The following is a 23,343-nucleotide window of genomic DNA, read 5'->3' as shown; positions in this document are numbered from 1 at the left end:
TTGGGAGCCACATAACCAAATCTCCAGTTTGTCCATAAGAGTATTAAGAGACTATCAATAGCTGTGCTGAGGTCCAGATGTTTCTACCAGTCTAATTTTCCTAACAGAAAATGAAATAGGTTAAGACCAAAATGTTTTATTTGTACGAAACGCATGGTGATGTCCAGTGGTTATTTTTCTACTGTCCCTTCCTACCTAAGTGCTCATCAACCATTCCTTTGTAATTTAATAATAATCTTACCTGTCCAAGATTACACTCAGTCATCTATACAACCTATTTTATTTTCCCTCTGGAACATCAAAATAACATCAGTTCATCTCCAAGCTTCCACAATTTCTCAACAATTACCAACAGTGGTATCAAAATTTTATGTACAAGTCCACCCAGAACTCCAGAAAATGTTTCATCTGGGCCAGAAGATAAAATAAGAAACAGAAGATCTCTTAATATCTTATTTTAATTATGTTTTAGTTTTCTTTTATTGATACTTATTCATCTTTTCAGCCCCCCAAATCATCCTATCTCACAAATCAAAAGAGAAGTTGAACAAGTCTACTCTTTTATCCACTGATTAGGATTATGATATTATCTAGAAGCAATGAGATTTCTTTTCTAACTCTCTTTACCCAAAGATAATCATTAAAAGACTTTTATGCTATACATGGGGGGAAGCAGGAAAAGGAGGGATTCAGTTCTTAAATTTTGGTCTTCCAGAACTATTTTTAACAGATCAGTAACTTCCCTCTTACACACATTCTTGGTTACTTACACTTCTTTCAGCTTTGTATATGTCCTTGTAAAATCCACACCTGGCAGGGAGTATGCAGTCAATACATACAAATTAATTTACTTTTAGTTCCTCATCTTTTTCTGGTGGCAAAGCCCCTGGAAGTCAATGTGCTCTACTGAGAACACAACAGAATATTTGCATATTATATAATATAATTAAACATATAAGAGCTAAATCAGATACTAGTTACTAGTAGACACCAACAAATTAAGAAAAATATATAAATGTAAAATAAATTGTTCCAAACTTGGTTTGGCAAAGAAACTTTCTTGTATGAATGACATAATTCATACAAGAAAGGTTCCTTTCTTTTTTTTCTTCTAGGGGAAAAAAACATACTTGATAGAATACTTAAGCAATTTTCTCACATACTCTAATAGGTAGAAGACTTGTTCTAGCAAACCAATCACCCAAACATTTTTATTTGTGTTTTTCTCTACTGGAATTAAGTTCTCTTTTCCATAAAATTTTGTTACAAAGAGTGCATCTCTGAATTGGCCTATTAAAAACCTTTTGCCTTGAAATAAGATTATAATAAAGTTTTACCATGTGTTAATAACTAAAGTATTTGTAAAGTTTTCTTTGACATGAGGAATTTTAATTGAGATTGGGAAAATTCTATCCATTAATTTAACTTTTTTCCAAGGAATATGGTAAGGATCATGGCTCATTATTTTACTGGAAGAGTACATTTGTCCAGCTTACATATCCCAATGTGTTCTGAGAACCATTCCTCTATTTACTTCCCTTCAGAGGATCTTTTGCAATTGTATAAGGTAGTCTGAATTTTATTTCTAAAAGCTTTCTAACTTCTCAGTAAAGACTCTTGCGGGCCAATCTTCTCTCTTAACTTTGCATTTTTAAAGGCTGAAAACTGTAATTTCATAGAGCAATGTTCCTCAAACTTTTATGATCAACCCTAAGAAATACATCACAACCCAGTACACATACATACATGTAACCAAAACAAATATTCAGGAGGCAATACTTAGCTTACTACATGAAATGCCCTCTATTTCCTATTCTTTTCTATTTAACTTTTTAAAAATGCTGGTTGAGACGCACTAAATGGACTTCACATTTCACCAATGGGTTACAAGTTACAATCTGAAAAACATAGGCTCATACGACACAGAAAAATGAGGATAAAGAGAACATGAATCTGGATAGTATGGATAAAGGAGGACACAAATTCATCACACTTTACTTCAGCACTGGAGTCTTCTTAAAATGTGTCTCATATACCAAGAATATCGGTTATACCTAAACTTATCTAAAAATTGTACTTCTTGTCACTATCGCCTTACCTTGCTTTTAATTCTTGATACAGAATTTTTCACCAACTGACATATATAAAAATACACACACTCCTATCTTTTTGTCTGTCTTCTCCATTGGAATGCAAACTTCAAGAGGGGTAGGGACTTTGCCTGTACTGCTTTCTTTCCCAGCACACAATACTGTGCCTGTCACATAGTCTTGGTTCTGAGGGATACTCTGCTGACTGGATGATCGAAACAGGAGTAATGGGATGTTTTTGTTCTAGCTAAAGCATCAAAGGCCTGTTTTGCCAACAATAGCAATCATTCATCTGTGTCCTATAAAATGGGTGTGTTTTGGGGGGAGGGACAAGAGTTAGACTTGAGAGAAAAAATTTCTTTGGGAAGATGATTGGGATGCTATGCCATTTTTCCTGCTCTCTCAACATTTCACATAGAAGAATATCTTATCCATCACATGCCAAGTGGAAGGCGCTTTACTGGGAACACTTCATGAGCTTCACATATGCTCCCAGAGTATGGAGTGCTAAACATGCCTTAGAAAAATGAAAAGGAAGAGCTACCTCTGAGGGCACAGAAAAGTACAAGAGGAAGGCAAGGATGAGTAAGAAAGAGAATAGGTGCAAGCCTAAGGTATGAGAGAGAGAGAAAATTTAAAAGGGAGACAGCTGTGCTAAGGATAAGCTGTTGATACCCACTGGAGAGCAGGCAAGGAGGTATGAGCCAAATGGGCCTGCAGGAAGAAGTGTATGGTAGGCTTTCAACAGATTCTGTCCAAGAGGACTGAGCAGCGAAGTAACGCAGATGAGAATGGCTGGTCTGAAGCCCAGGGCGAGAGAAGGAAAGCCATAACCAGTCAACCAAAGAAGATATCAACTACATCACAGCTTCCTTGCAAGGGAAATCTCAGAAAACAAAAATAGAAAAATTCTTCATAACACCCCATGAAAGGAAGCATCAGCAATTGTATTTGGGCCACCCAGAGGGCCTTACCCCAGAATGCAACTGGTCCTACTTCCTAAGACCATGCTCTTTTTTCCCATGCTACTCCACTCTGAGGACTAAACTTAGAGGGATCAGAAAATTCAGCTAGTGAGTTAGGGAAAATAAGAATAACAAAGAGGAAAAGAGAGAGGACACTAACTACATATCCCGATAAACTAACCTGCAAATCCCGATAGTGAAGTAGCATCTTCCGGAGTGAAAGAGGCCTGACATTTAATTGAACTTATCTCAAGTTTGGATCTCTGATTATTGCACTACAGAAGATATTTCAACTGCTGAAATGAGACTATGCTAATAACTAAGAGGGACTGAAAAGGCTATGAGACCTGTCCATTATTTCAGCCAGGAATGAACATGAGTTCATCCAAACATGAGTTGAATAAAGAGAGGAGGTAGTAAAGAAAAAGTTGTTCTCTTCTTGTACCTTACTGAGTCTATCTCATTCAATCTGACATTTATAGGTGATAAATATTTGTTGAATAAATGAATGCATAAGTAAAATAACTACAAGAAAATATATAAAAACATTAATATGATTCTCTGAGTAATGACAGTACCAATAATTTTTATTTTCCTCTGGGTATTTTTCTGGACTTCTCAAGATCTCCCTCTTAAGCATCCTTTAAAAAAAAAGAATATTAAATTGCCAGAGAATGAAGGCTATATCATGTACATGTTTCCACAGGCATAGATATCCTGAGGAAAGAGCTAAAAGAAACAAGTAATTCTTAACTCAAAAGTGTAAATTTAGATGATTGAAAAGATCATTATCTATTTTTTTTTTATGGTCTTACTTTGGTGTCGGAAAATAGCAAATTTTACATTTAAAGAAAATTTAAAATACAAAACCAATATGAGAAATTAGCTACCTGGATTCATCTTTTACTGAAAACAACTAATACACCTATCTTCTTAAAGAGATCTATGAGTTGGCAAGAAAGAAATTTTTTTGCTAAAAAAAAAAAATGAAGTATATGTGGGAACCTTGATTTCTGAAGCTGACTTTCAGCTGAGGGCATCTGCTGAACCAAGTGCATTTTATTTTCAAGTTTCATGGCCTCACAGAGCTTCACAGAACCAGAAGAATAAAATAGAAAACCCAGGATCCACCTAAGATATAGATGTTAACAAAAGATCCCCCACCTACTTTCACATATGTAAAGCTAGGACTCCAGAGTTAGGTTAAACCCTCAGTGTAAGAATAAAACAGAACTATAACTCACTATACTCTACCCCCAGGAGATCACAATGAAAATGGACTATCTCAAACTCAGTCACGGGCTGATGTAGGGGGGAACTACTGATGAGAATATGGAACTATAAGCCATCTGTCTGGTCTGCAGCCTAAATTCACACTACCTGGGTGGTCAGAAAAAAACTCAAGCCGAGAATTTAATTTAAGTGATCCCAAACTGGTAGTATCTAAGGGAGTGTAGCAGAAGCAAATGCAAATCCTCTTTGAAGCAACTTACCATCAGTCCAGGCCTAAATGAATTCCCACAAAGTTCCACCAAAATAAAAAGCTTACCTTAAAAACTGAACAAAAAAGGAAAGAAAGCATCACAAAGCAGAACCAGCAATTACAGCATATAGCAGAAATAAAATTACAAGGATTCTAGAATTATTACACAGATTGTAAAATGCAAGATTTAACATGGTTTAAAAAAAGACAGGCTTGAAAATATAGCCAGGAAAAAAGTGATAGAATCATCAAGCAGATTTGAAAAACACAGAACTTCTCGATGAAAAATAAAACTGAAATTAAAAATTGAATGGGCCAGGCATGGTGGCTCACGCCTGTAACCCCAGCACTTTGGGAGGCCATGGCAGGCGGATCATGAGGTCAGGAGTTCAAGACCAGCCTGACCAACACAGTGAAACCCTGTCTCTACTAAAAATACAAAAATTAGCTGGGCATGGTGGCAGGCGCCTGTAATCCCAGCTACTCAGGAGGCTGAGGCAGGAGAATCACTTGAACCCAGGAGGCAGAGGCTGCAGTGAGCTGAGATTGTGCTGCTGCACTCCAGCCTGGGCAACAGAGAGAGAGTCCGTCTTAAAAAAAAAAAAAAATTAAATGAGTGGATGTCAATTCTCCAAAAATTAAATTACAGACTTAATGAGTTAAAATTATAAAACTTCTAGTACAAAACAGAAGAAAATCACAGTAACCTTGATTTTGCCAAAATTTCCGAAATAGAAAACAAAAAGCAAAAACTATACCAAAAAATTGATAAATTGGACTTTCTCAAAACTAAAATTTTTGCCATTCAAAAGATCCTGTTTAAAAAAAAGTGAAAAGTCACAGACTGGGAAAAAATGTTTATGAAACATATACCTGACAAAGGGCTTAATTCAGAATAAATAAAAATACTCTTATTCAATAATTACAACAATCCATTTTTTTAAATGCAAAGATTTGAACAGATACCTCACTAAAGAAGATACATGGATGGCAAATAAGCAAATGAAGATGCTCATGATCATTAATCACTAGGAAAATGCAGATTAAAACCACAATGAGATATCACTACATATCCACTAGGGCAGCTAAATTTAAAAGGCTGACCATACCAAGCACTGACCATAACTTCATAATTCCATTGAGGATACAGAGAAACTAGTGTTACGGAATCCTTAGGGTGTCACTTTTCCAGCCAGACACCTCTGTGGCCAGTGGTGCCTTTGTCCGAGTTTTGCTCAGGCCCCCTGGGCTCGTTCCACTCACTCAAGCTGGCAGGCTGTGCTTGGCTGGTGCTACTGGCCCAGATCTCACCCTGCCAAGGGCGAGCCAGGCGTAGTGCGGTGAGCGGTGTGTGAGTGAGCACAGGGTCCGGCCACTGTGCAGAGCTAGGCGTGCCAGCTGTGGCAGGGCAGGTGGTGCCATGCAAGGCTGTGGCTGGACCAGATATATCACATGCAACTACCACTGCAGACACCCACATCTGGACGAGGGGAACACAGTGGTTCCTGGAAGGTGGGAGATGCCAGGAACCACAGAGTCCCAAAGAGGGTGCCATAAGCCCTGGCTTAGGGAGCACCTAGATCTGGGCTCCCCAAAGGGCTGCAGCTCTTTTCTCCTTCTCAAGGTCTGCAGCATGGCAGGCAGGAGGGCATGTTTCAGCCCTGTTTGTGTTACAGCTGTTTCAGATCCACCATTTGGTGGAACCAGAGTTCTTGTCCCATGTCCAAGAAGAATGAGGTATGTGGACAACTGGAGGGTGAGCAAGGCAGAGAGGAACTTCAGTGAGTGACAGAACAGCTCTCAGAAGACCCAAAGTGGGCAGCTCCTTTCCACAGGCAGGTTGTCCCAATGAGTGTCTAGCTCTCAGCAGAGAGGAGACCCACAGTGGGTAGCCCCTTTCTGCAGGCAGGTTATCCCAATGAGTGTCCAGCTCTCAGTGGAGAGGAGATGGGCAGTGGGTAGCCCCATTCTGCAGACAGGTCTCCTGACAAGTGTCCAGCTCTCAGCAGAGAGCAGACCCAAAGTGGGTGGCTCCTTCCCATAGCTGGTAGTCCCAACATTTGTGTCAGTCTGGCTGAGTCCAGGGTTTTTATGGGCTCAGAAGGGAGGAAATGCATGCTGATTGGTCCATGGGCAGCCATGGGCAGGTCTGGAAAAAGTACCATAAGTTCACACTCCCGGCCACAGACTCCACCCAGAACTGGCAACCTGGCCTCCAGACTTCACGTAGGCCCTGGCTTGGAGGTGGGGGTTTCACTGAGACCTGCCCCTTGCTGCCCAGGAATGTCTGCCTCCCACCATCAGCATGCATCCATGGTACATGGGCTGTTTGTGCCAGGGGACACCTGTAGGCCTGTGTCAAGCTGCCCTTAGCCATCACCCCACCCCAGCCTCACTCCTGTGTTGGTTGGTGCCCAAAATCCTGAACAGGCTGAGGCAGCAGGGGCTGGTGTCAGCACTGCCCCGAGTGCAGGCACACCTGTCCAGGTCGCAACAGTGCCTAGGCTCGGCCACAACTTTGCTCTGTTCTGGAGCGGGTGCTGGGAGCAGGGAGAGGCCAGGGAGGTGGAGCAGGTACTTCCGAGCCTGCAGGGGAAGGGGCATCACAGGCCCCTGAGAGTGCAGGGATGCCCCGGTCCAGAGCTGCAGCTGGGCAGCTGCAACTGCGCCCAGGAGCATGGGGCTCCTCTGCCCCACTAACCTGGTAGGAGGTGGGGCTCCCATCACCTGTGGAGCATGCAACCCAAGCCACAACTCCCCTGCTGCAGCCAGTGTCTTCCCAGCAGCTGCTCCAGATGGGCTGCCACTGCCACCACTAGAATTCTGATACATTGTTGGTGGGAAAGTAAGATGGTACAACCATCTTGGGAAAAAGCTTGACAGTTTCTTAAGTTAAACATATACCGTATACCATATACACAGACTTTCCACACCTAGCTATTTACCTAAGAGAAATGACAGCATATATCCATACAGACTTGTAAATGAATGCTCATGCTGCTTTATTGGTAGTAGCAAAAAACTAGCAACAACTCGAATATCCATCAACAGGTGACTGAATAAACTAATCGTGATACAGCCAAACAATGAATACTGTTCAGTAATAAAAAGAACCACTGGTTTCTGCAGCAACAAGGATGAAATCTCAAAATAATCATGCTCCATGAAAGAAGCCAATAAAAGATTATACACTGTATGATTTCATTATGTATAAATCTAAAAAACACAAACTAATGTATAACTACAAAAGCAAAATGAGTGCCTACCATATGTCAAAATATTGAAAACTGCAAACCATTCTAGCATATACTTTAAACAAATGACCCATAAAACTGTAGAATTTTTCACGAACATTTTCAACTTTGATTTTTTCATGAACATTTCAACTTCAACTATCACAATTCAGTATGTGATAACTGAGACTTAGCATGGTTACATTCTGCAACTTAACTCCAGTTTAACTTTTTGCTCCTTTGGTAATTAGAATTTGCAGCTTTGGATGACTTGCCCCATAATATGTGTAAGTATCATGATTCGTAAGGTATTTTAAGGGTAGGGAGAGAAATGAATGAGAGAAAAGACAGATGAATGGGTCAGGTTTCCTGGGGTTTATGAATTAGGATATATATCATGGCGTTTGTTAACCTATGGCAGCATGTCAAGGCAAAGATATGCTGGTAGATATGGCTGGAAAAGGTTTTTCAGGATGAGTGGCTGACAAGATTATAGATTAACCTATCAGATTATCTGTTCAGAAGGTATTAAAAATGGCTGCCAGAGAAAGACTGGAGATTTCAATTTCAACGTAACTTCAAAGTGTAAGATGAGAAAACATGGTTTTCTCAAACAGGCACTTTGAATTGGCAAAATGATAATAAAATGAAATTAAACAGCTGATTTTTCTAAAGCACTTGCTATAAATTCCAATTAGATATCTGCATCATTTAAAAACTTCAAAAGCACATATTAGCAAACAAATGCAAAAAGTATATTAAAAGACTAATACAGTGTAAGTAGAGTTAAATCAGAACTGCAAAAATGGTTCAACTGCAGAAAATAGCTACCATAATTAACCACACGGGTAGATTTTAAAACCCAAATAATTATAGCAGAAAGGAGAAAACAGACTATAGGAGAAAGACTACCATCCAAAGCAAGTCTTAAATTGCAACAAAATGGGGCTCTTCTGAAAGAAAATTCCTAATAGAGACTATATTCATAAAAGTGCAAAGAAGGCACCAAAGATCCTGGCTAATACGGTGAAAACCCATCTCTACTAAAAACTATAAAAAAATTAGCCAGGCATGGTGGCGGGCACCTGTAGTCCCAGCTACTCGGGAGGCTGAGGCAGGAGAATGGCGTGAACCTGGGAGGTGGAGCTTGCAATGAACCAAGATCGCGCCACTGCACTCCCGCCTGGGTAACAAAGCAAGACTTCGGCTCAAAAAAAAAAAAAAAAAAAATTTATATTAATGGGGTCTCCCTAAACTCAAAGATTAGCCCACACTTAACATATTTACTACAAATAGCCTTAAAAATAGGAGATACATAACACATTCCATTTTAAATCTTCACAGTGGTCAATGGTGCTAACAGGTAAGTAACATTTCCACAGATGAAGATGCTAAAGCTAAAAGAGGATTAAAACTATATGGCTAATCAGAGGCACTAGTTGGCAGGCCTGAACCTAGGTCGTCTCTATAGCCCACATACTTCACTTCATACCACAGCACCTATGGTGAGGCTCAACTAAAATGGCATCTAATTCATATCCATTAATAAGACTGAACATACCACAATACATAGATTTATTTTACACAAGTACGATAGACATTATTACTATCCAAAGTGATAGATTTTACTATCATCCCTATTGCATCAAGGTGAAAATAAACTTTATGTAAGTTTATTAATTTGCATAAGAAAATACTGCATCTAATTTCACAGCACTTTCAAAGACATATAATTTATATTTATACTAAAAGTACGTATATAAACAAATACAAACACACTCATAAAAAAACATATTGTTTATTAAAGCCTTAGTGTTTTGTTTTAATTTATGTTATCTCACTTTTAATACTGTTAAAAAACCTGTAAGGTACGTATTCTTTTCCCCATTTTAAAAATGAAGGAAAGTGAAGCTAAGAAAGGCTAAGTAACTCTTCAAAACCTACATAACTAGTAAACGATTAAAACAAAAGATGAGGCCGGGCACGGTGGCTCATGCCTGTAATCGCAGCACTTTGGGAGGCTGAGGCAGGCGGATCACGAGGTTAAGAGATCAAGATCATCCTGGCTAACACGGTGAAACTCCATCTCTACTAAAAATACAAAAAATTAGCTGCGTGTGGTGGCGGGTGCCTGCAGTTCCAGCTACTCGGGAGGCTGAGGCAGGAGAGTGGCATGAACCTGGGACACAGAGCTTGCAGTGAGCCAAGATTGCGCCACTGCACTCCAGCCTGGGTGACAGAGCGAGACTCTGTCTCAATTTAAAAAAACAAAAAAAAACAGATGAACCCAGATTTGTCTGACCCCACAGTTCATCCTTTCCTTTCTAATAGTACATACTGCCTAAAGTTCAATAAAGGGATATTCTATAAGCAAATGAAGAAAAAACTGAAGACATCTTCACTACTTAATATTTTTTATGATTTGAAAGTTGTACTTATAACCACTACAAATGTATGCAAGATATTTACATGAAATTAATGTGAACAAGTTAAAAAAAAATCAGAGAAGGTACCTGAAATAAACTGAACCAGCTACATCAGTGCTTGTATTAGTTTCTCAAAAGGACTGGCTGCACGTTTGCAGTTCCCAGAATAGGGAAGATCCACCGTATTTCCCAGGCCAACTTAAATTACAACAAGAGAAAGAGGGAAAAATTCTGCAGTGGATGTTTCAATCTGTTTCCTTCTTGAATCATGATCCCATGGCACCTATCGGTTTGTTCCTCACCTTCTCTTACTCCCCTTGTTACCCTGAGTTTGTTTTTCTGACTGACTCTGACTATACTCTTGGCACTCTTGACTATAATAACTGCCTGGCCTTTACCTTTTGGCCTACCTACACAAATCCTAGAATTCTTCCTGTGTTAGGTTTTACTTTCTGTTACTTTGTTGATCCTGTCAGTCACCTGCTCATCAGTCAACCATTCTTTTAGTTATTAGTTTTCTCACTAGCAGTGGGAGATAGCTCTTGATCACTTTCTGTTAAATATCAGCCATTATAACTACTCTCTCTCCTAGAATTAAATCCTTTAGGACTTAATATTCTACTATAGTTTGGAAAAGGAAGACATGACTATTGAGATCCAAAGAGAAAGTAGGGAAACAATGGTGAAAGAAAGCAGAACTACTACAAATGCAGGGGCAAGACTAGAGAAATTGGGTCTTTCTAATCCAAAGCTATTCACAAGTTATCGGTATGCCTATATGAAATAAAAGTTTGTGACCAAGGGATAAATGAGGAAAGAATACTGGAAATACTTTTTAATTCATAATACTTACCTTGGCTCTCAGTTCTGAAGGGTAATGATTCATAGGCTTCAAAGCTTTGGGAGAAGAAGGCTAAGCTATTCACAGTCTACTAGCTGCTAGCCTGGTACATCATTCTACTTATTATTCAATAGTTAAATAGAACCCTCACACAATGTATAGCCTAGAAAATCCAATGAAACTGAGCCCTAACGTGCTGCTTCTGTAAGAGGTTTCTGGACTCTGTCCTGCTCTAATCATTCCTGTCTCAAATTTCTCCAAGAGTCAGACACTTTACATTATCCTGCAAAGTTCTCATGAACACCAAGAGGTGGTCTGGAGGACAAAGAAGATGTACATCTTAAAAAGAGAAGGGAGGATTCATAACAAAAGGAACTTTAAAGTTCCCATGCTTCTCCAAGAAAAGAGACATATGTAATAGCCTTACCAGTAAACAACATCCAGTGGTGCAAAATAATTCTTCATTATCAGGTCAGCAAAGTAAGCTTCTGTTTCCCTGCAGGCAGTTCCATTTCCAATCACTACTGTGCTGCAGCTTCAAGGCAGAAACAGAATGACAAACTGAATTTCAAGGCATGCTTTGAAATCAGCTGGAGAAAATGTACAGAATGCACAAATACTATTATATGATTCTCTTATTCCCTCATATATACAAGCAACCTGTCCACTGTTGAATAAGGAAAACACAGACTTATATGGAATAAAAGACACTGCCCTGCATTTGGTATAGGAGGCAGCAGAGAAGTATTTTACTGTCACACTATCTCAAAAAAGTCAGCTTTCTTCCCATCGAGAAGGAACCAAAATCAGAGATAAGTAAGTCAACTCTGGATCATTCTAAGCCATCTAAGCCACAATAAAGATATTATGATTAAATTATATAATATATTGTCAATTTCTGAAACTTCTAACTATAACCACATCTATTCCTCAGATGGAAAGAAGGCAGGGAGAGAGGGAGAAAATTGGAACAGAAGAATGAACTGCTCACATCTGCCCATATTACCTCCTTTATTTGTAATGGTGGCAAAGGAAGGGAGCAGCGTTTCTCAAGTCTCCACACGCAGAGTTCTCCAGCAATTTGCCCCAGAACTGTTTTATATGGTTTCTTGTCTCTCACAAAGGCACCTCCCTTAATCCCTCCCTCCAAATTAGGGGCTTCAAAGGTATCTCTGGTTGACTGAGCCACTGATATATTCAAAAGATTACTTATTTTCATACTTGAAATTCAGCAAAAGTGTCTTTATTTTCGCCGCCTCTCGGAAGCCTTGTCCACAATGCAAGTAAACCACATCAGTATGAAGTATCTGACCTTTAAAAAATGAAAAGAATAAGCCATTTTATAAGAAATTACAAAGTGAAACACATGAATGATTTTGTTAAGCAAGTTGTAACAGAAAAGGAGACTGGCTTGTTTTTTATAATGAAGTCTGAACTATTCATATTCACTATATCAGATTCTTCCTAACCTCTCTGAAGTATTGCTCCTTCCAATTTCACAGGATTCTGTTTGCTACACAAAACTACTATTAATTGGAGAATATGCTAGGATACCTAAAAGAAAAACGGTTTTCACTAACATCTAACATCAATAGTAGTAAAAGCAAACACTAACTGAATTGTTAGTATATGTCAGACACTGTTGTGAGACTATCCTATTTCTTTTTTTCTGGTTGTAGATACATGACTTTATTTACCTTGTGCATATTTAAGACTTAGAAGCTTTTCTATATTGCATTATAAAGAAAAATATTTTTTATTGAAAATATTTATAACAATTAAATTTAAAATAATTAAAATTATTTTGATTAAAAGTATTTTTTAAAATTTGAAGATAACTACCTAAAGAATAAAACTGAGCTAAGAGACTAACTTACAAGTTAGGAAAAGAACAGCAAAATAACCCAAAGAAAGCAGAAGGTAGAAAATGTTGAAGTTAAAAGCAAAAATTAACAGAAAAAAATGCAACAGAAAAGATTAACAAAGTGTAGTTACAAATCACTTAAGAGAAAAACATACTTTTAGCAATACCAATCAAGTAAAAGAAAGGATAGAACATACAAATACAGGAATTATATTAGGAATAAAAAGAAGATATAACTAGAGATTGAACACAGGTTTAAAAGATATCTACCATTATAAACAACTTTATATTAAATTATGAAAACAGATCATTAGAAATATCTTACCAAAACAGCTTAAGAATATAGATGTGTTTGTGACATTTTTAAAACAATTATCCTATAAGCAATATAATAACTGAAAACTGATCTAACAACACACCCAAAAGAAAGTATCATAACCAAGTTCCATTAATCTAAGGAAAGTGTGACTTGACATTTTAAAAAATTCTAGTAATATAATTAATCACAGCAACATAGTAAAGGACAAAAGCCACATGATATATGAACAGAGGCAAAAAAAAAAAAACACTGATAAAATATATTTCCCACTGGCTGTAAAATGAACAGCATAAAAAGACAACTAGGATAACAAAAACAAAAAGTCACGACTATATCTAGAACATAGATAAAATATCCCCACAAACCCCCACCCCCCAAAAAAGCGGGTGGGAACAAGGTACTGACAAGACACCTATGCATCAGCATCTGCATGGAAGGAAGCAGAAAGAAACAGTGGAATATGCGATGGAACTGAGAACAGGAGAATCCCAAAAATGTCAAAGGCTACTTCCCTGGAAATCTCAACAGTCAGTTTGAGAACAGGAGCTGAAACTGAGAGAGATTCAGCACAAAGGGGGTCCAGTACTTCTGAAAGGATTGGAAAACACTGATCCCTATGAACTCTTGAAACTAACTAGTAAAAGATACCTTTAAAGACAAAAATTCCACACTGAGGAGAAACAAGTGGTAATCACATTCAAACTGAGCAAAGTAAAGATAGTAACAGCAAAGGAAAAAGAAAGCCCAGATAAAATAAAGGAAAGCAACAGAGAAGCAGATTCCAGAAACTATAAACTATCTCTCAATCCACACAGAGTTTTTTTTTTTAATGATTTGGAAAAAACAGAAGAGAAAGTTCTAGAGATATACAGTGAGAACAACTTGCCTGACCCAGCTTCTACTAAAAGTTCAAACTAACGTATGTAAAACTAAACAAAAGAAATGCATGATAGTCAAATTCTATATAGAATGATTTTTTTTTAAGCAAAAAAATTTTTAAAAGACTAATATAATGTCCTTACAGAAAGATGTGCCTAATGTATGAGAACAAGCTTCTTAAAAAGAAACATTACAGAAAATAAGAGTAACGTTAATTCTGGCTCATGCTGGTAATCCCAGCACTTTGGAAGGCCAAGGCAGGCACATAGCTTGAGCTCAGGATTTCAAGACCAGCCTGGGCAACATGACGAAACTCCGCCTCTACTAAAAATACAAAAAAAAAAAAAAAAAGGCAGGCGTGGTGGTGCGTGCCTATGGTCCCACCTACTCGGGAGGCTGAGGTGGGAGGATAGTTTGAGCACAGGAAGCGGAGGCTGCAGTGAGCTGAGATCACGCCACTGTGCTCCAGCCTGGGTAAAAGAGCAAGACCCTGACTCAGTAAAAATTAAATAAATAAAAGAATAACATAAGTCAAAATTAGAAAATCTCAGAAATTAGATGAGATAAACTGGGAATGAATTCGAGATGAAAGAAAAAATTATTTCAGAAATGAAAATCTAAACTTAAAAAATTAAAATAGTAAAGGCTAATAGAAAATAAAACAAGAAGTTAAAAGATCAAAAACATTAGAAATAAAGAAGTTCATAGGGAGCTATAACCCTATTTTTCAAAGTATCAAATGGAAATTCTAAAACTGAAAAACCAATCACTTGAACTCAGTAGATGGTTTTAGTAACAAATTAGACATAGCAGGATAGAGGATTAATTAACTTAGATGATCAACAGAAAATAAACAAAAAGGAGAGAAGAAACTGAAAGGTATAATATGTATGTAATTGGAGTTCCAGAAAGAGATGCTAGAAGCTCCACAAACCCTAAGTGGAATTCATGCAGAAAAGAAAAGACAAGAAAACCCATACATACACACCCACTGAAGCACATCATAAGAAAACTGAAAAACACAAAGAGAAAATCTTAGCAGCCAGAGGAAAAGGACATATTACCTTCAAAGGAACAATAACAAATAAGAACAGTTTGGCTGACTTCTCAACAAAAATTATAGTAGCCAAAAAAAAAAAAAAAAAGAATGACATCTTTAAAGTACTGAAAGTAACTGCCAATCTTGAATTCTACACCAAGCAAAAAATATTCTTCAACAATGAAGGCAAAACAGAGATGTTTTCAGACAAACTAAAACTAAGACAATGTGTCTCATTAAAAGTAATAGCATAGAGTTCTTCAGGCAGAAAGAAAATGATCTCAAATGGAAGCACGGAAATGCAAAAGAAATGAAGAATATCAGTGTAAGTGTAAGTAAACAGGAAAAAAAAATTGAGCAAAAAAATAAAAATGTCTTTTGGTATTTAAAATATAAGCAGAATTAAAATGCATCATATATAAATGCATCACAATAATAGAATCTGATGGGGAATTAATAGAGTTCAAGTCCGAGCCTAACTAATCCTCAATATCTCTACTGAGACATAGGAAGCATATAAATGATAGTTGTATACTGAGGAGTTTGATCAACAAATGAGAGAAAAATGAAGTTTGATTATCTGGTTCCCAACACCCCTGTATGTGAGAAAACCACTTTTTAAGCCTTTAAAATTAACATTATTTCCAAATCCTCATGAAATGTATGAAGTGAAACTTATAACCAACCAAACAACTTTTACATGGAAAATTGCAAGACAACTTACTAGTAGGAGAAATTATAGCTAATTTGCAACCATGTTTATAACCAGGATCCACTCCCATTAAGGTGCGCCCTGGAACAGGGCTTGTTAAAAGGAGCTGACGAAGGTTCCGTCCAAACATCATTACTGATTCCTTCTCTGCATCTGATGTTAGTTTGGCTCTTTAGAAATAGATGAAAAGAAAAAATTTTTCATTCACCCAAATTTTCTTTCCAGAAAAGGAGCAGAATTCATTTTGTACAATTATTTCTCAAAGGATAATTTATTATAACAATATAACTTAAGAGAAAAATATACAAAAATTATATTGAGTCTATTTTCACTAATCACAGTAATATGATACCACAAGCAATTCTGAAGCAAGTCTTGCAAGTTTATCATACCTACATTACCTCTCTATCTGCTCTCTACTGTATATAAAACCCATATTTATAAATATGTGTATATGTGAGAAAGACAGAGAGTGTACGCACATTTGAATGTCACATGGGATGCAAACAAAAGTAGGCACAGTGGGCAGGGAGAAAATATCCCGGACAATGGAAACAGCATATGTAAAGGCTCATGGCTCATCATAGAAACAGCAAGTAATTTCGTATGCTAAAGTAAAAAGAAACAGCGAGACAGAAGTAGAGGCAAGAAAAAAACAGATCACAAAGGGTCATGCATGTTCTTCTCAAGAGCTTGGATTCTATCCTGGAGACAAACAAGATCAGCTGAAAGAAGTACACAAGCATGAAATTGCGAGATGAGAATTTTGAAAGGGTGATTTGTAATATGCATTGGAAAAGACAAGACAGAAGACCAAGATCATCTATGACGCTAGTTCAGTAATCCAGACAAAAAATGATGATGTCCTGAATTAAGACAGTCACCACGGAGATAAAGGGGAGGAAAAATTCAAGTTACAATAAAAGATGGCAAAATAGATAGCACTTTGTAACTGACAATGTAGAACTGATGACAGAGATAGATGTGAAAAATGACACATGGATGAATGATCATGACAGTCACGGGAATAAGATATGCAGAAGTAGGCTATGCATAGTATACAGTCAACCAAATTAAGTGACTGCAAAATAAAATGGTCTAAAAAACAAACCAAGTGGGAGTGTCCTCCTCTTTAATTGCTATTCAGGTTAAGTATTCCTATCAGGAGGCGTATCTGTAGATAATACCTGCAAACTAACTTATAAACTGAAATAAGTTATATTATTTTAACCATGGGCATTTTAGAAAAAGAAAGAGAAAGTACTCTTGCTTATCTACTGCTAATGGAATTCAGAAACAGTTTATACATTAAATGATCCCACATCAAACTGTTTACATTAAACCTTAATGAAATTATTCCACATGCAGTGAAGCCACTCAAATCAAAAATATATGCAAGAAATGTCAAAAGTGCCACTAGACATAAGCAACATGAGAAAACAATAAAAAGAAAAACATACAAAAAGAAATTGAAATTTTAAATAACATAATTTTTTCCTTCAGGAAGAACCAAATTCCTAATTTTTAAAGTGTATGCCCTAGCTCTCAAAAGCAAGCGATGTTAGACAGCTTGAAATGAAATACAATTCTAAAAGGAACAATATTTTTAGGCTACATCTAGGCTAAAATGGATGTAACAAGAGATTAAATGACTTTGGTAAAAAGAAATTGGACAACAGGACTATGTGTCTTTTTTAATAGTACCTGCTCACTCCCTGCTCTGAACCCATCTTAAGTCAATGGTCAAGTCCAGCAAAAGAGAAACAAGCCCTACATAGGCTGCTAAAAATTCTAGAGAAGTTGAAGAGATGGCTACAAAACTACAGTTTTCAAGTAGCCCTTGCTGAAACCTACAAATAAATGAGAATGAAGATAATCTATAATATTTTGGAAGGAATGAATTAGGGAATGTCTAGTTTCTAAAGATTGGGTGCAAAAACAAGGGTTACAGAGAAGCAAGAGAGAGGAGTTTTGCCTCCCTACATTTCTTTTCTTTCCATCTTCTGTCCTGAAAACAATTCTGCACCTCACCTCTTTTGCAGTTTTCATCTATATTACTTAGTCCTTCTATTAGTCCGTTCACATTGCCATTTTAATAATCTCCTAATATTTATCATTGCTGATAATTTTTCATCCAAATAACTCCCATTTGGAGTTAAAAACAAAGTAATTGATTCATCATGTACCCTACTGATTTCCTTAAGCTTTCTTTGGCTCTCTTACCTCTAAAAACTGCCTCCAGCTGCAAGACTAGTATTGCAGGATTTCAAGGGGTACACATTAAGTGGTCAAGATTTGAAAAACATATCATAATTAAGAACTATTTTTATGATCTATGCATGTGAATGCATCTACAGATTGAAATCAAGCCTTAACTTTAACACTTTGTGATGCTGACTAAATTCTTTCGATAGGTTAATCAATCAACAAACATTAGCTACACACTGTAATGGTACTAGTATCATATAACAATAATCAGTACACAAAATTAAACAAGACAAGATATATACCTGAATTCTCTACAGAGAAGAGGATAAATAAGGCGTTTAAAGGAATCATTCAGTGAATTATATAAGATCTTCATTAACTCTGGCCTTGCAAAGCTACGTGGTCTCCACCTGCAAAACAGAAAAGCCCACACTAAAACTGATGCAACAATAAATAAGGCCATAAAAAGGCTCCCAGAAAGAAGGGAGGTGGAATACAGAAGGGGGGAAAACCTTTATTGAAGCCAAAGTAACATAATCTGCGAGGAAAGGCTGTGGTATCTGAAAATTATTACTATGACATCTGGAGTTTTTATTTTAAAAATCCTAGTAACTATCTATGGTCAGATATAAAACAAGGAAAAAATTTCCTCTTCAGTAAAGGGTCTCCAAAGCATTATTAATAATGGCCAAAATCTTAAGATACAAGAAAGTCACCAAAAAATTATTACACCACTGCTACAGACTGAATTGTGTCCCTCCCCAAATCCATACCTTGAAGATGGGGCCTTTGGGGGATAATCAGGTTTAGATGAAGTCATAAGGGTGGGGCTCTCATGATGGAATCAGTGCCCTGATAAGAAGAGATAACAGAGGGCTTGCTCTTTCTCTCTCTTTCTCAACCATGTGAGGACACAGCAAGAATGCAGCTGTCTACGAGCCGAGGGCAGCCCTCACCAGAAAATGAATCAGCTGGCATTTTGATCTTGGACTTCTCAGCCTCCAGAACTATGAGAAAATAAATTTCTCCTGTTGAAGCCACATAGTCTGTGGTATTTTGTTATGTTAGTCCAAGTTAAGACAGCCACTGTATCCTTTTTTTCCCCCTTTCTTTATCTCTTTCTGAGAGTTAAAGTAGACTGAGCAAAGCAGAAACTCTGTTTCAACCCTTGCCTCTTGCCATTTCTGAGAACTTACTCTATTGCTCAGGCCACAATGCTCTACCAGGCAGCATCTGCATATGTAATGAGGACTATAAATGCCACAGAACCAATTGTTAACGAACAGTGGGGAAAGAATAGAAGAGAAAAGCACAAGCTAAAAGGACAAATGTAGCCTCACTGAAACGGTCCCTATAAACCTTATAAAATTAATCAGGAAAGAAGGGAGGGCTAGAAATGAAAATAAACCAAGCTGGCAGCACATTCAGCATTAATCATGAGGTCAGCTCACTCTCTGACCTGCTTCCTCATAGTTGTTTGGTGCCTACTGTCCTAGAATCACACAGACCTTGTTACTAGATTATAGCTCCCCTTAACTGCTCTATAGGTAACAACCTGAACATTATGAAATGTTAAGTTTTCCATTTGAATACTCTTTCAGGTCCTGTGTACCAACAAAACTACTGACATCAGCTAGTATGAAAGACTCCCACCAAGAAGCTGACTCACCAAAGAGTACAGTTTCCATATGCTGATGATTTTATCCCCCTTACCCCAACCAATCAAAGACCACAAATTTCCAGCTCCTTTCCTTCCACGATCCCCTTAAAAATCCTAGCCCAGGCTGGGCACAGTAACTCACATCTGTAATCCCAGAGTATGGCCTTCCAGAGGCCAAAGTGGGAGGATCACTTGGAGTTCAAGACTAGTCTGGGCAACATAGCCAGACCCTGTCTCTACAAAAAATAAAAATTTAGCTGGATGTGTTGGTGTGTGCCTGTAGTCCCCGCTACTTACAAGGCTGAAGCAGGAGGATCACTTGAGCCCAGGAGGTTGAAGCTGTAGTAAGCCATGATGCACCACTGCACTACAGCTAAGCAACAGAGACCCTTTCTTAAAAACAAAAACAAAACAAACAAAAAAAACCCAGCCCAGAATTTTTTGGAAAAATGGATTTCAAGGCCTCCTCCCATCTCTTCACTCAGTGCCCTGCAATCATTAAACACTTTTTTTTTTTTTTTTGAGACGGAGTCCTGCTCTGTCGCCCAGGCTGGAGTGCAGTGGCGCCATCTCGGCCCACTGCAACCTCCACCTCCTGGGTTCATGCCATTCTCCTGCCTCAGCCTCCTGAGTAGCTGGGACTACAGGCGCCACCATACCCGGCTAATTTTTGGTTTTTGTATTTTTAGTAGAGATGGGGTTTCCCTGTATTAGCCAGGATGGTCTCGATCTCCTGACCTCGTGATCTGCCCATGTCAGCCTCCCAAAGTGCTGGGATTGCAGGCGTGAGCTACCTCGCCAGGCCCATTAAGCTCTTTTCTCTGCTACAAACCCTGCTGTCTTGGTGTATTAGTCTGTTACTGCACAGTGGGCATATAAACCTGTTGGTCCTATGATACTATCCATTCTGTGTTTTCATCCATCTACAGCATCTCTGCCCTTGCCCTCTTGAATGAAAACCATTAACAAAATATTAATTAATATTACCTTAAGGGTACTCTCATCCCCTTTACTTATCTTAGGCTAGGAAATGAACTACATTTCACTGAACAAACATTTAAGCACTTACAATGTTTTATTCCAAAGATTACATAATAGCAACTAACTGAATCTCTTCCATAGAAAGTGTCATACAGTTTTTAAATTTTAGTGGAAGTGCTTTTAGGCAGGATATACATCCTTCCTTCCACCTAAATCCCTGCTGCTCCCTACTGTAACATTTGCCTGAAGGAATTAGGGATACAGAGGAGTAGGATTTCTCTACTCCATTGAAAAAAGGCATGAATTCAACAAACACACCTTTTTTCAATGAAACAAATATCTAAACAAATGTACGGCACAATAAATGTAAAAACAGAAATAAATGTTAAAGATATGAAGAGCTCAAAAGCAGAAGTGACAGCAAACAGCAGTATAATATACTAGTTAAAAGTATGATCTGTTCTGCTCTATGCTCTATTACTTTTTTTTTTTTTTTTTTTTTTTTTTTTTTGAGACAGAGTCTCATCTCATTCTGTCACCCAGGCTGGAGTGCAGAGGCACAATCTTGGCTCATTGCAACCTCCACCTCCCAGGTTCAAGCCATTCTCCTGCCTCAGCCTCCCGAGTAGCTGGGACTACAGACGTGCGCCATCCCGCCCAGCTAATTTTTGTATTTTTAGTAGAGACAGGTTTTCACCACTTTGTTCAGGCCAGTCTCGAATTGCTGACCTCAAGTGATCTACCTGCTTTGGCCTCCCAAAGTGCTGGGATTATAGGCGTGACCCACCATGTCTGGCCTTGCTCTATGTTCATGGTGGATTTACTTAAGTATATCTGTGCTACTATTTCTTCATCAGTAAAATGGGAGTAATAATAGTCTACTTCATTGAATTGTTGTGAGTTAACATAAGCAAGGGACTTATAATGGTGCCTAATACATTCTATGTAAGTTTTTGCTGCTGCTGCTGCTGCTGTTATTATTATTAATTTGGGGAATCCAATGTCAAGAAAGACTTCCCAAAAGAAACATCTGAGATAGGTTTTTTTTAATGAATTGTAGTTTACCAAGCAAGACAAAAGAATAAGGGCATTCTGGGAAGAAATTATAGCATATGTAAAAGCTTAGAGGCATGAAAAAGCACGGTAAATTGAAGTAACTATAAGGTTAGCGCTTCTAGGAAATAAAGTGGCAAGATCAACAGGAGGAAAGATGAGGGTAGAAAATGTGGCAGTGGCTGGATCATAAAGGGTCTTATACACAAAGCTATGGAGCTTGACAAGGTAGGAGAGAGAACATAGTCCTGAATCATGCAACAATATGCTAGACAGATAGTCCTTAGAGGTAGGAAGACCCTAACAGAGTGATTTGTTTTAATGTATGTATCTGATTTGTCTCCTAAGGTGTTTCCCTTTAAGCCACTGCTTGCAGGAAAAAGCCAGAAATCTTAAATATCACCTACCCATACCCTCTCAAACCCCCAGTAGTCTTCTTCAAGTCTCAAGATCCTCCCTTGGCTTGGACTGCTCTCCTCCCCTTCCTGGAACAGAGAGCTATGGGTCTATTTAATACTTGAGGATGCCTCAATTATGCCCATTCAGTTGAACTTTAGACCACTAGACCCAGCCCTGAAAGAGAACGGCTACATTCATTTCCTACATTATAGAAACTCGTTTTTGCTCCTTACACCAAAACAATTCCTGCCCTTCACCGGCTTCCTGGGATTTATTGAAGGCACTTAGCATACTAAGGGACCTGAAATAGTATAGTAAATTCACAAACCCTGTTGCTTAAATCTTTAAACTTAAAGAAAATATGATGGGTTTGCCTTACAGGAAGTCATCTCAAAACTTGATTCTTCCTCTAATTCAACAGTTAAATACATCTGAATAAAACTAAGTAGGACTCACTTAAACCAAATATACATTGCAAAACACATGCTATGTATGTTGCATACAATGAAGCACAAAACTGAGGTGAGGGATCACAGACTCCTCCAAAGAAATATTCTCCACTTTGGCAAAGAAATATGCTCTCCCAACTTCATATATATAAGATAAAGACAGGCTCTCTCCACTGGGCTTTCTTTTTTCCACATTTAAAAGAGAGACAGTTTCCCTTAAATCTACTACATGAAAAACAGCAGCACAATTTTAGGGAGAATAAAAATTAACTTATCAAGTCAAAGACACAAAAATCTGCAAACTCAAAAGACAAGTTCTGAAGCCAGGTGTGGTGGTGCATGCCTGCAGTCCCAGCTAATTTGAAGGCTGAGGCAGAAGGATTGTTTAAATCCAGGAGTTTGAGACCAGCCTGAGCAACATAGTGAGATAATGTCTCTAAAAAGAAGTTTTCTTAATTTTTTAAAAAAAATTTCCTTAGATACATTTTTATTTAGAGAGCAAATGCAGAAACTTAAATTACTGAGGTTCTCACACACACAGCAACTATTTCAGCATCTAAAAAGCTTAGAAATCCCCTTCATACTTATCTTGTACTAGTAACATACAATTCCAAATGAGGAATTGTTCATTTGCTGAATTTGGACCTAAATATTAGTTTTAATACTAATACATTAGCTTTAAATTATTCCTTGTTATGCTAATTAACTTATGTAATGACAAGATTGCCATTTAAATCACTAT

The 23,343-nt window shown here is 37.8% G+C and overlaps 1 protein-coding gene across 1 annotated transcript in view; it reads right to left on the bottom strand.

The window, feature by feature from the left end:
- SRBD1 (S1 RNA binding domain 1) overlaps positions 1–23,343 on the bottom strand; it is a 230,130-nt gene that overhangs the window by 148,491 nt on the left and 58,296 nt on the right. Inside the window, exons 11-14 of the mRNA XM_008976238.5 lie at positions 18,362–18,469; positions 15,864–16,021; positions 12,260–12,350; positions 11,466–11,573 (exon numbers count right to left, since the gene is read on the bottom strand). Of these exons, the coding sequence (XP_008974486.1) occupies positions 11,466–11,573; positions 12,260–12,350; positions 15,864–16,021; positions 18,362–18,469 (465 nt within the window). The remainder of the gene's footprint in view (positions 1–11,465; positions 11,574–12,259; positions 12,351–15,863; positions 16,022–18,361; positions 18,470–23,343) is intronic.

Source organism: Pan paniscus, chromosome 12, assembly GCF_029289425.2.
Source record: "Pan paniscus chromosome 12, NHGRI_mPanPan1-v2.0_pri, whole genome shotgun sequence".
NCBI classification, from domain to species: Eukaryota; Metazoa; Chordata; class Mammalia; order Primates; family Hominidae; genus Pan; species Pan paniscus.
The sequence above is the reverse complement of the archived record's forward strand: the minus strand, read 5'-3'. Positions and strand labels throughout refer to the sequence as shown.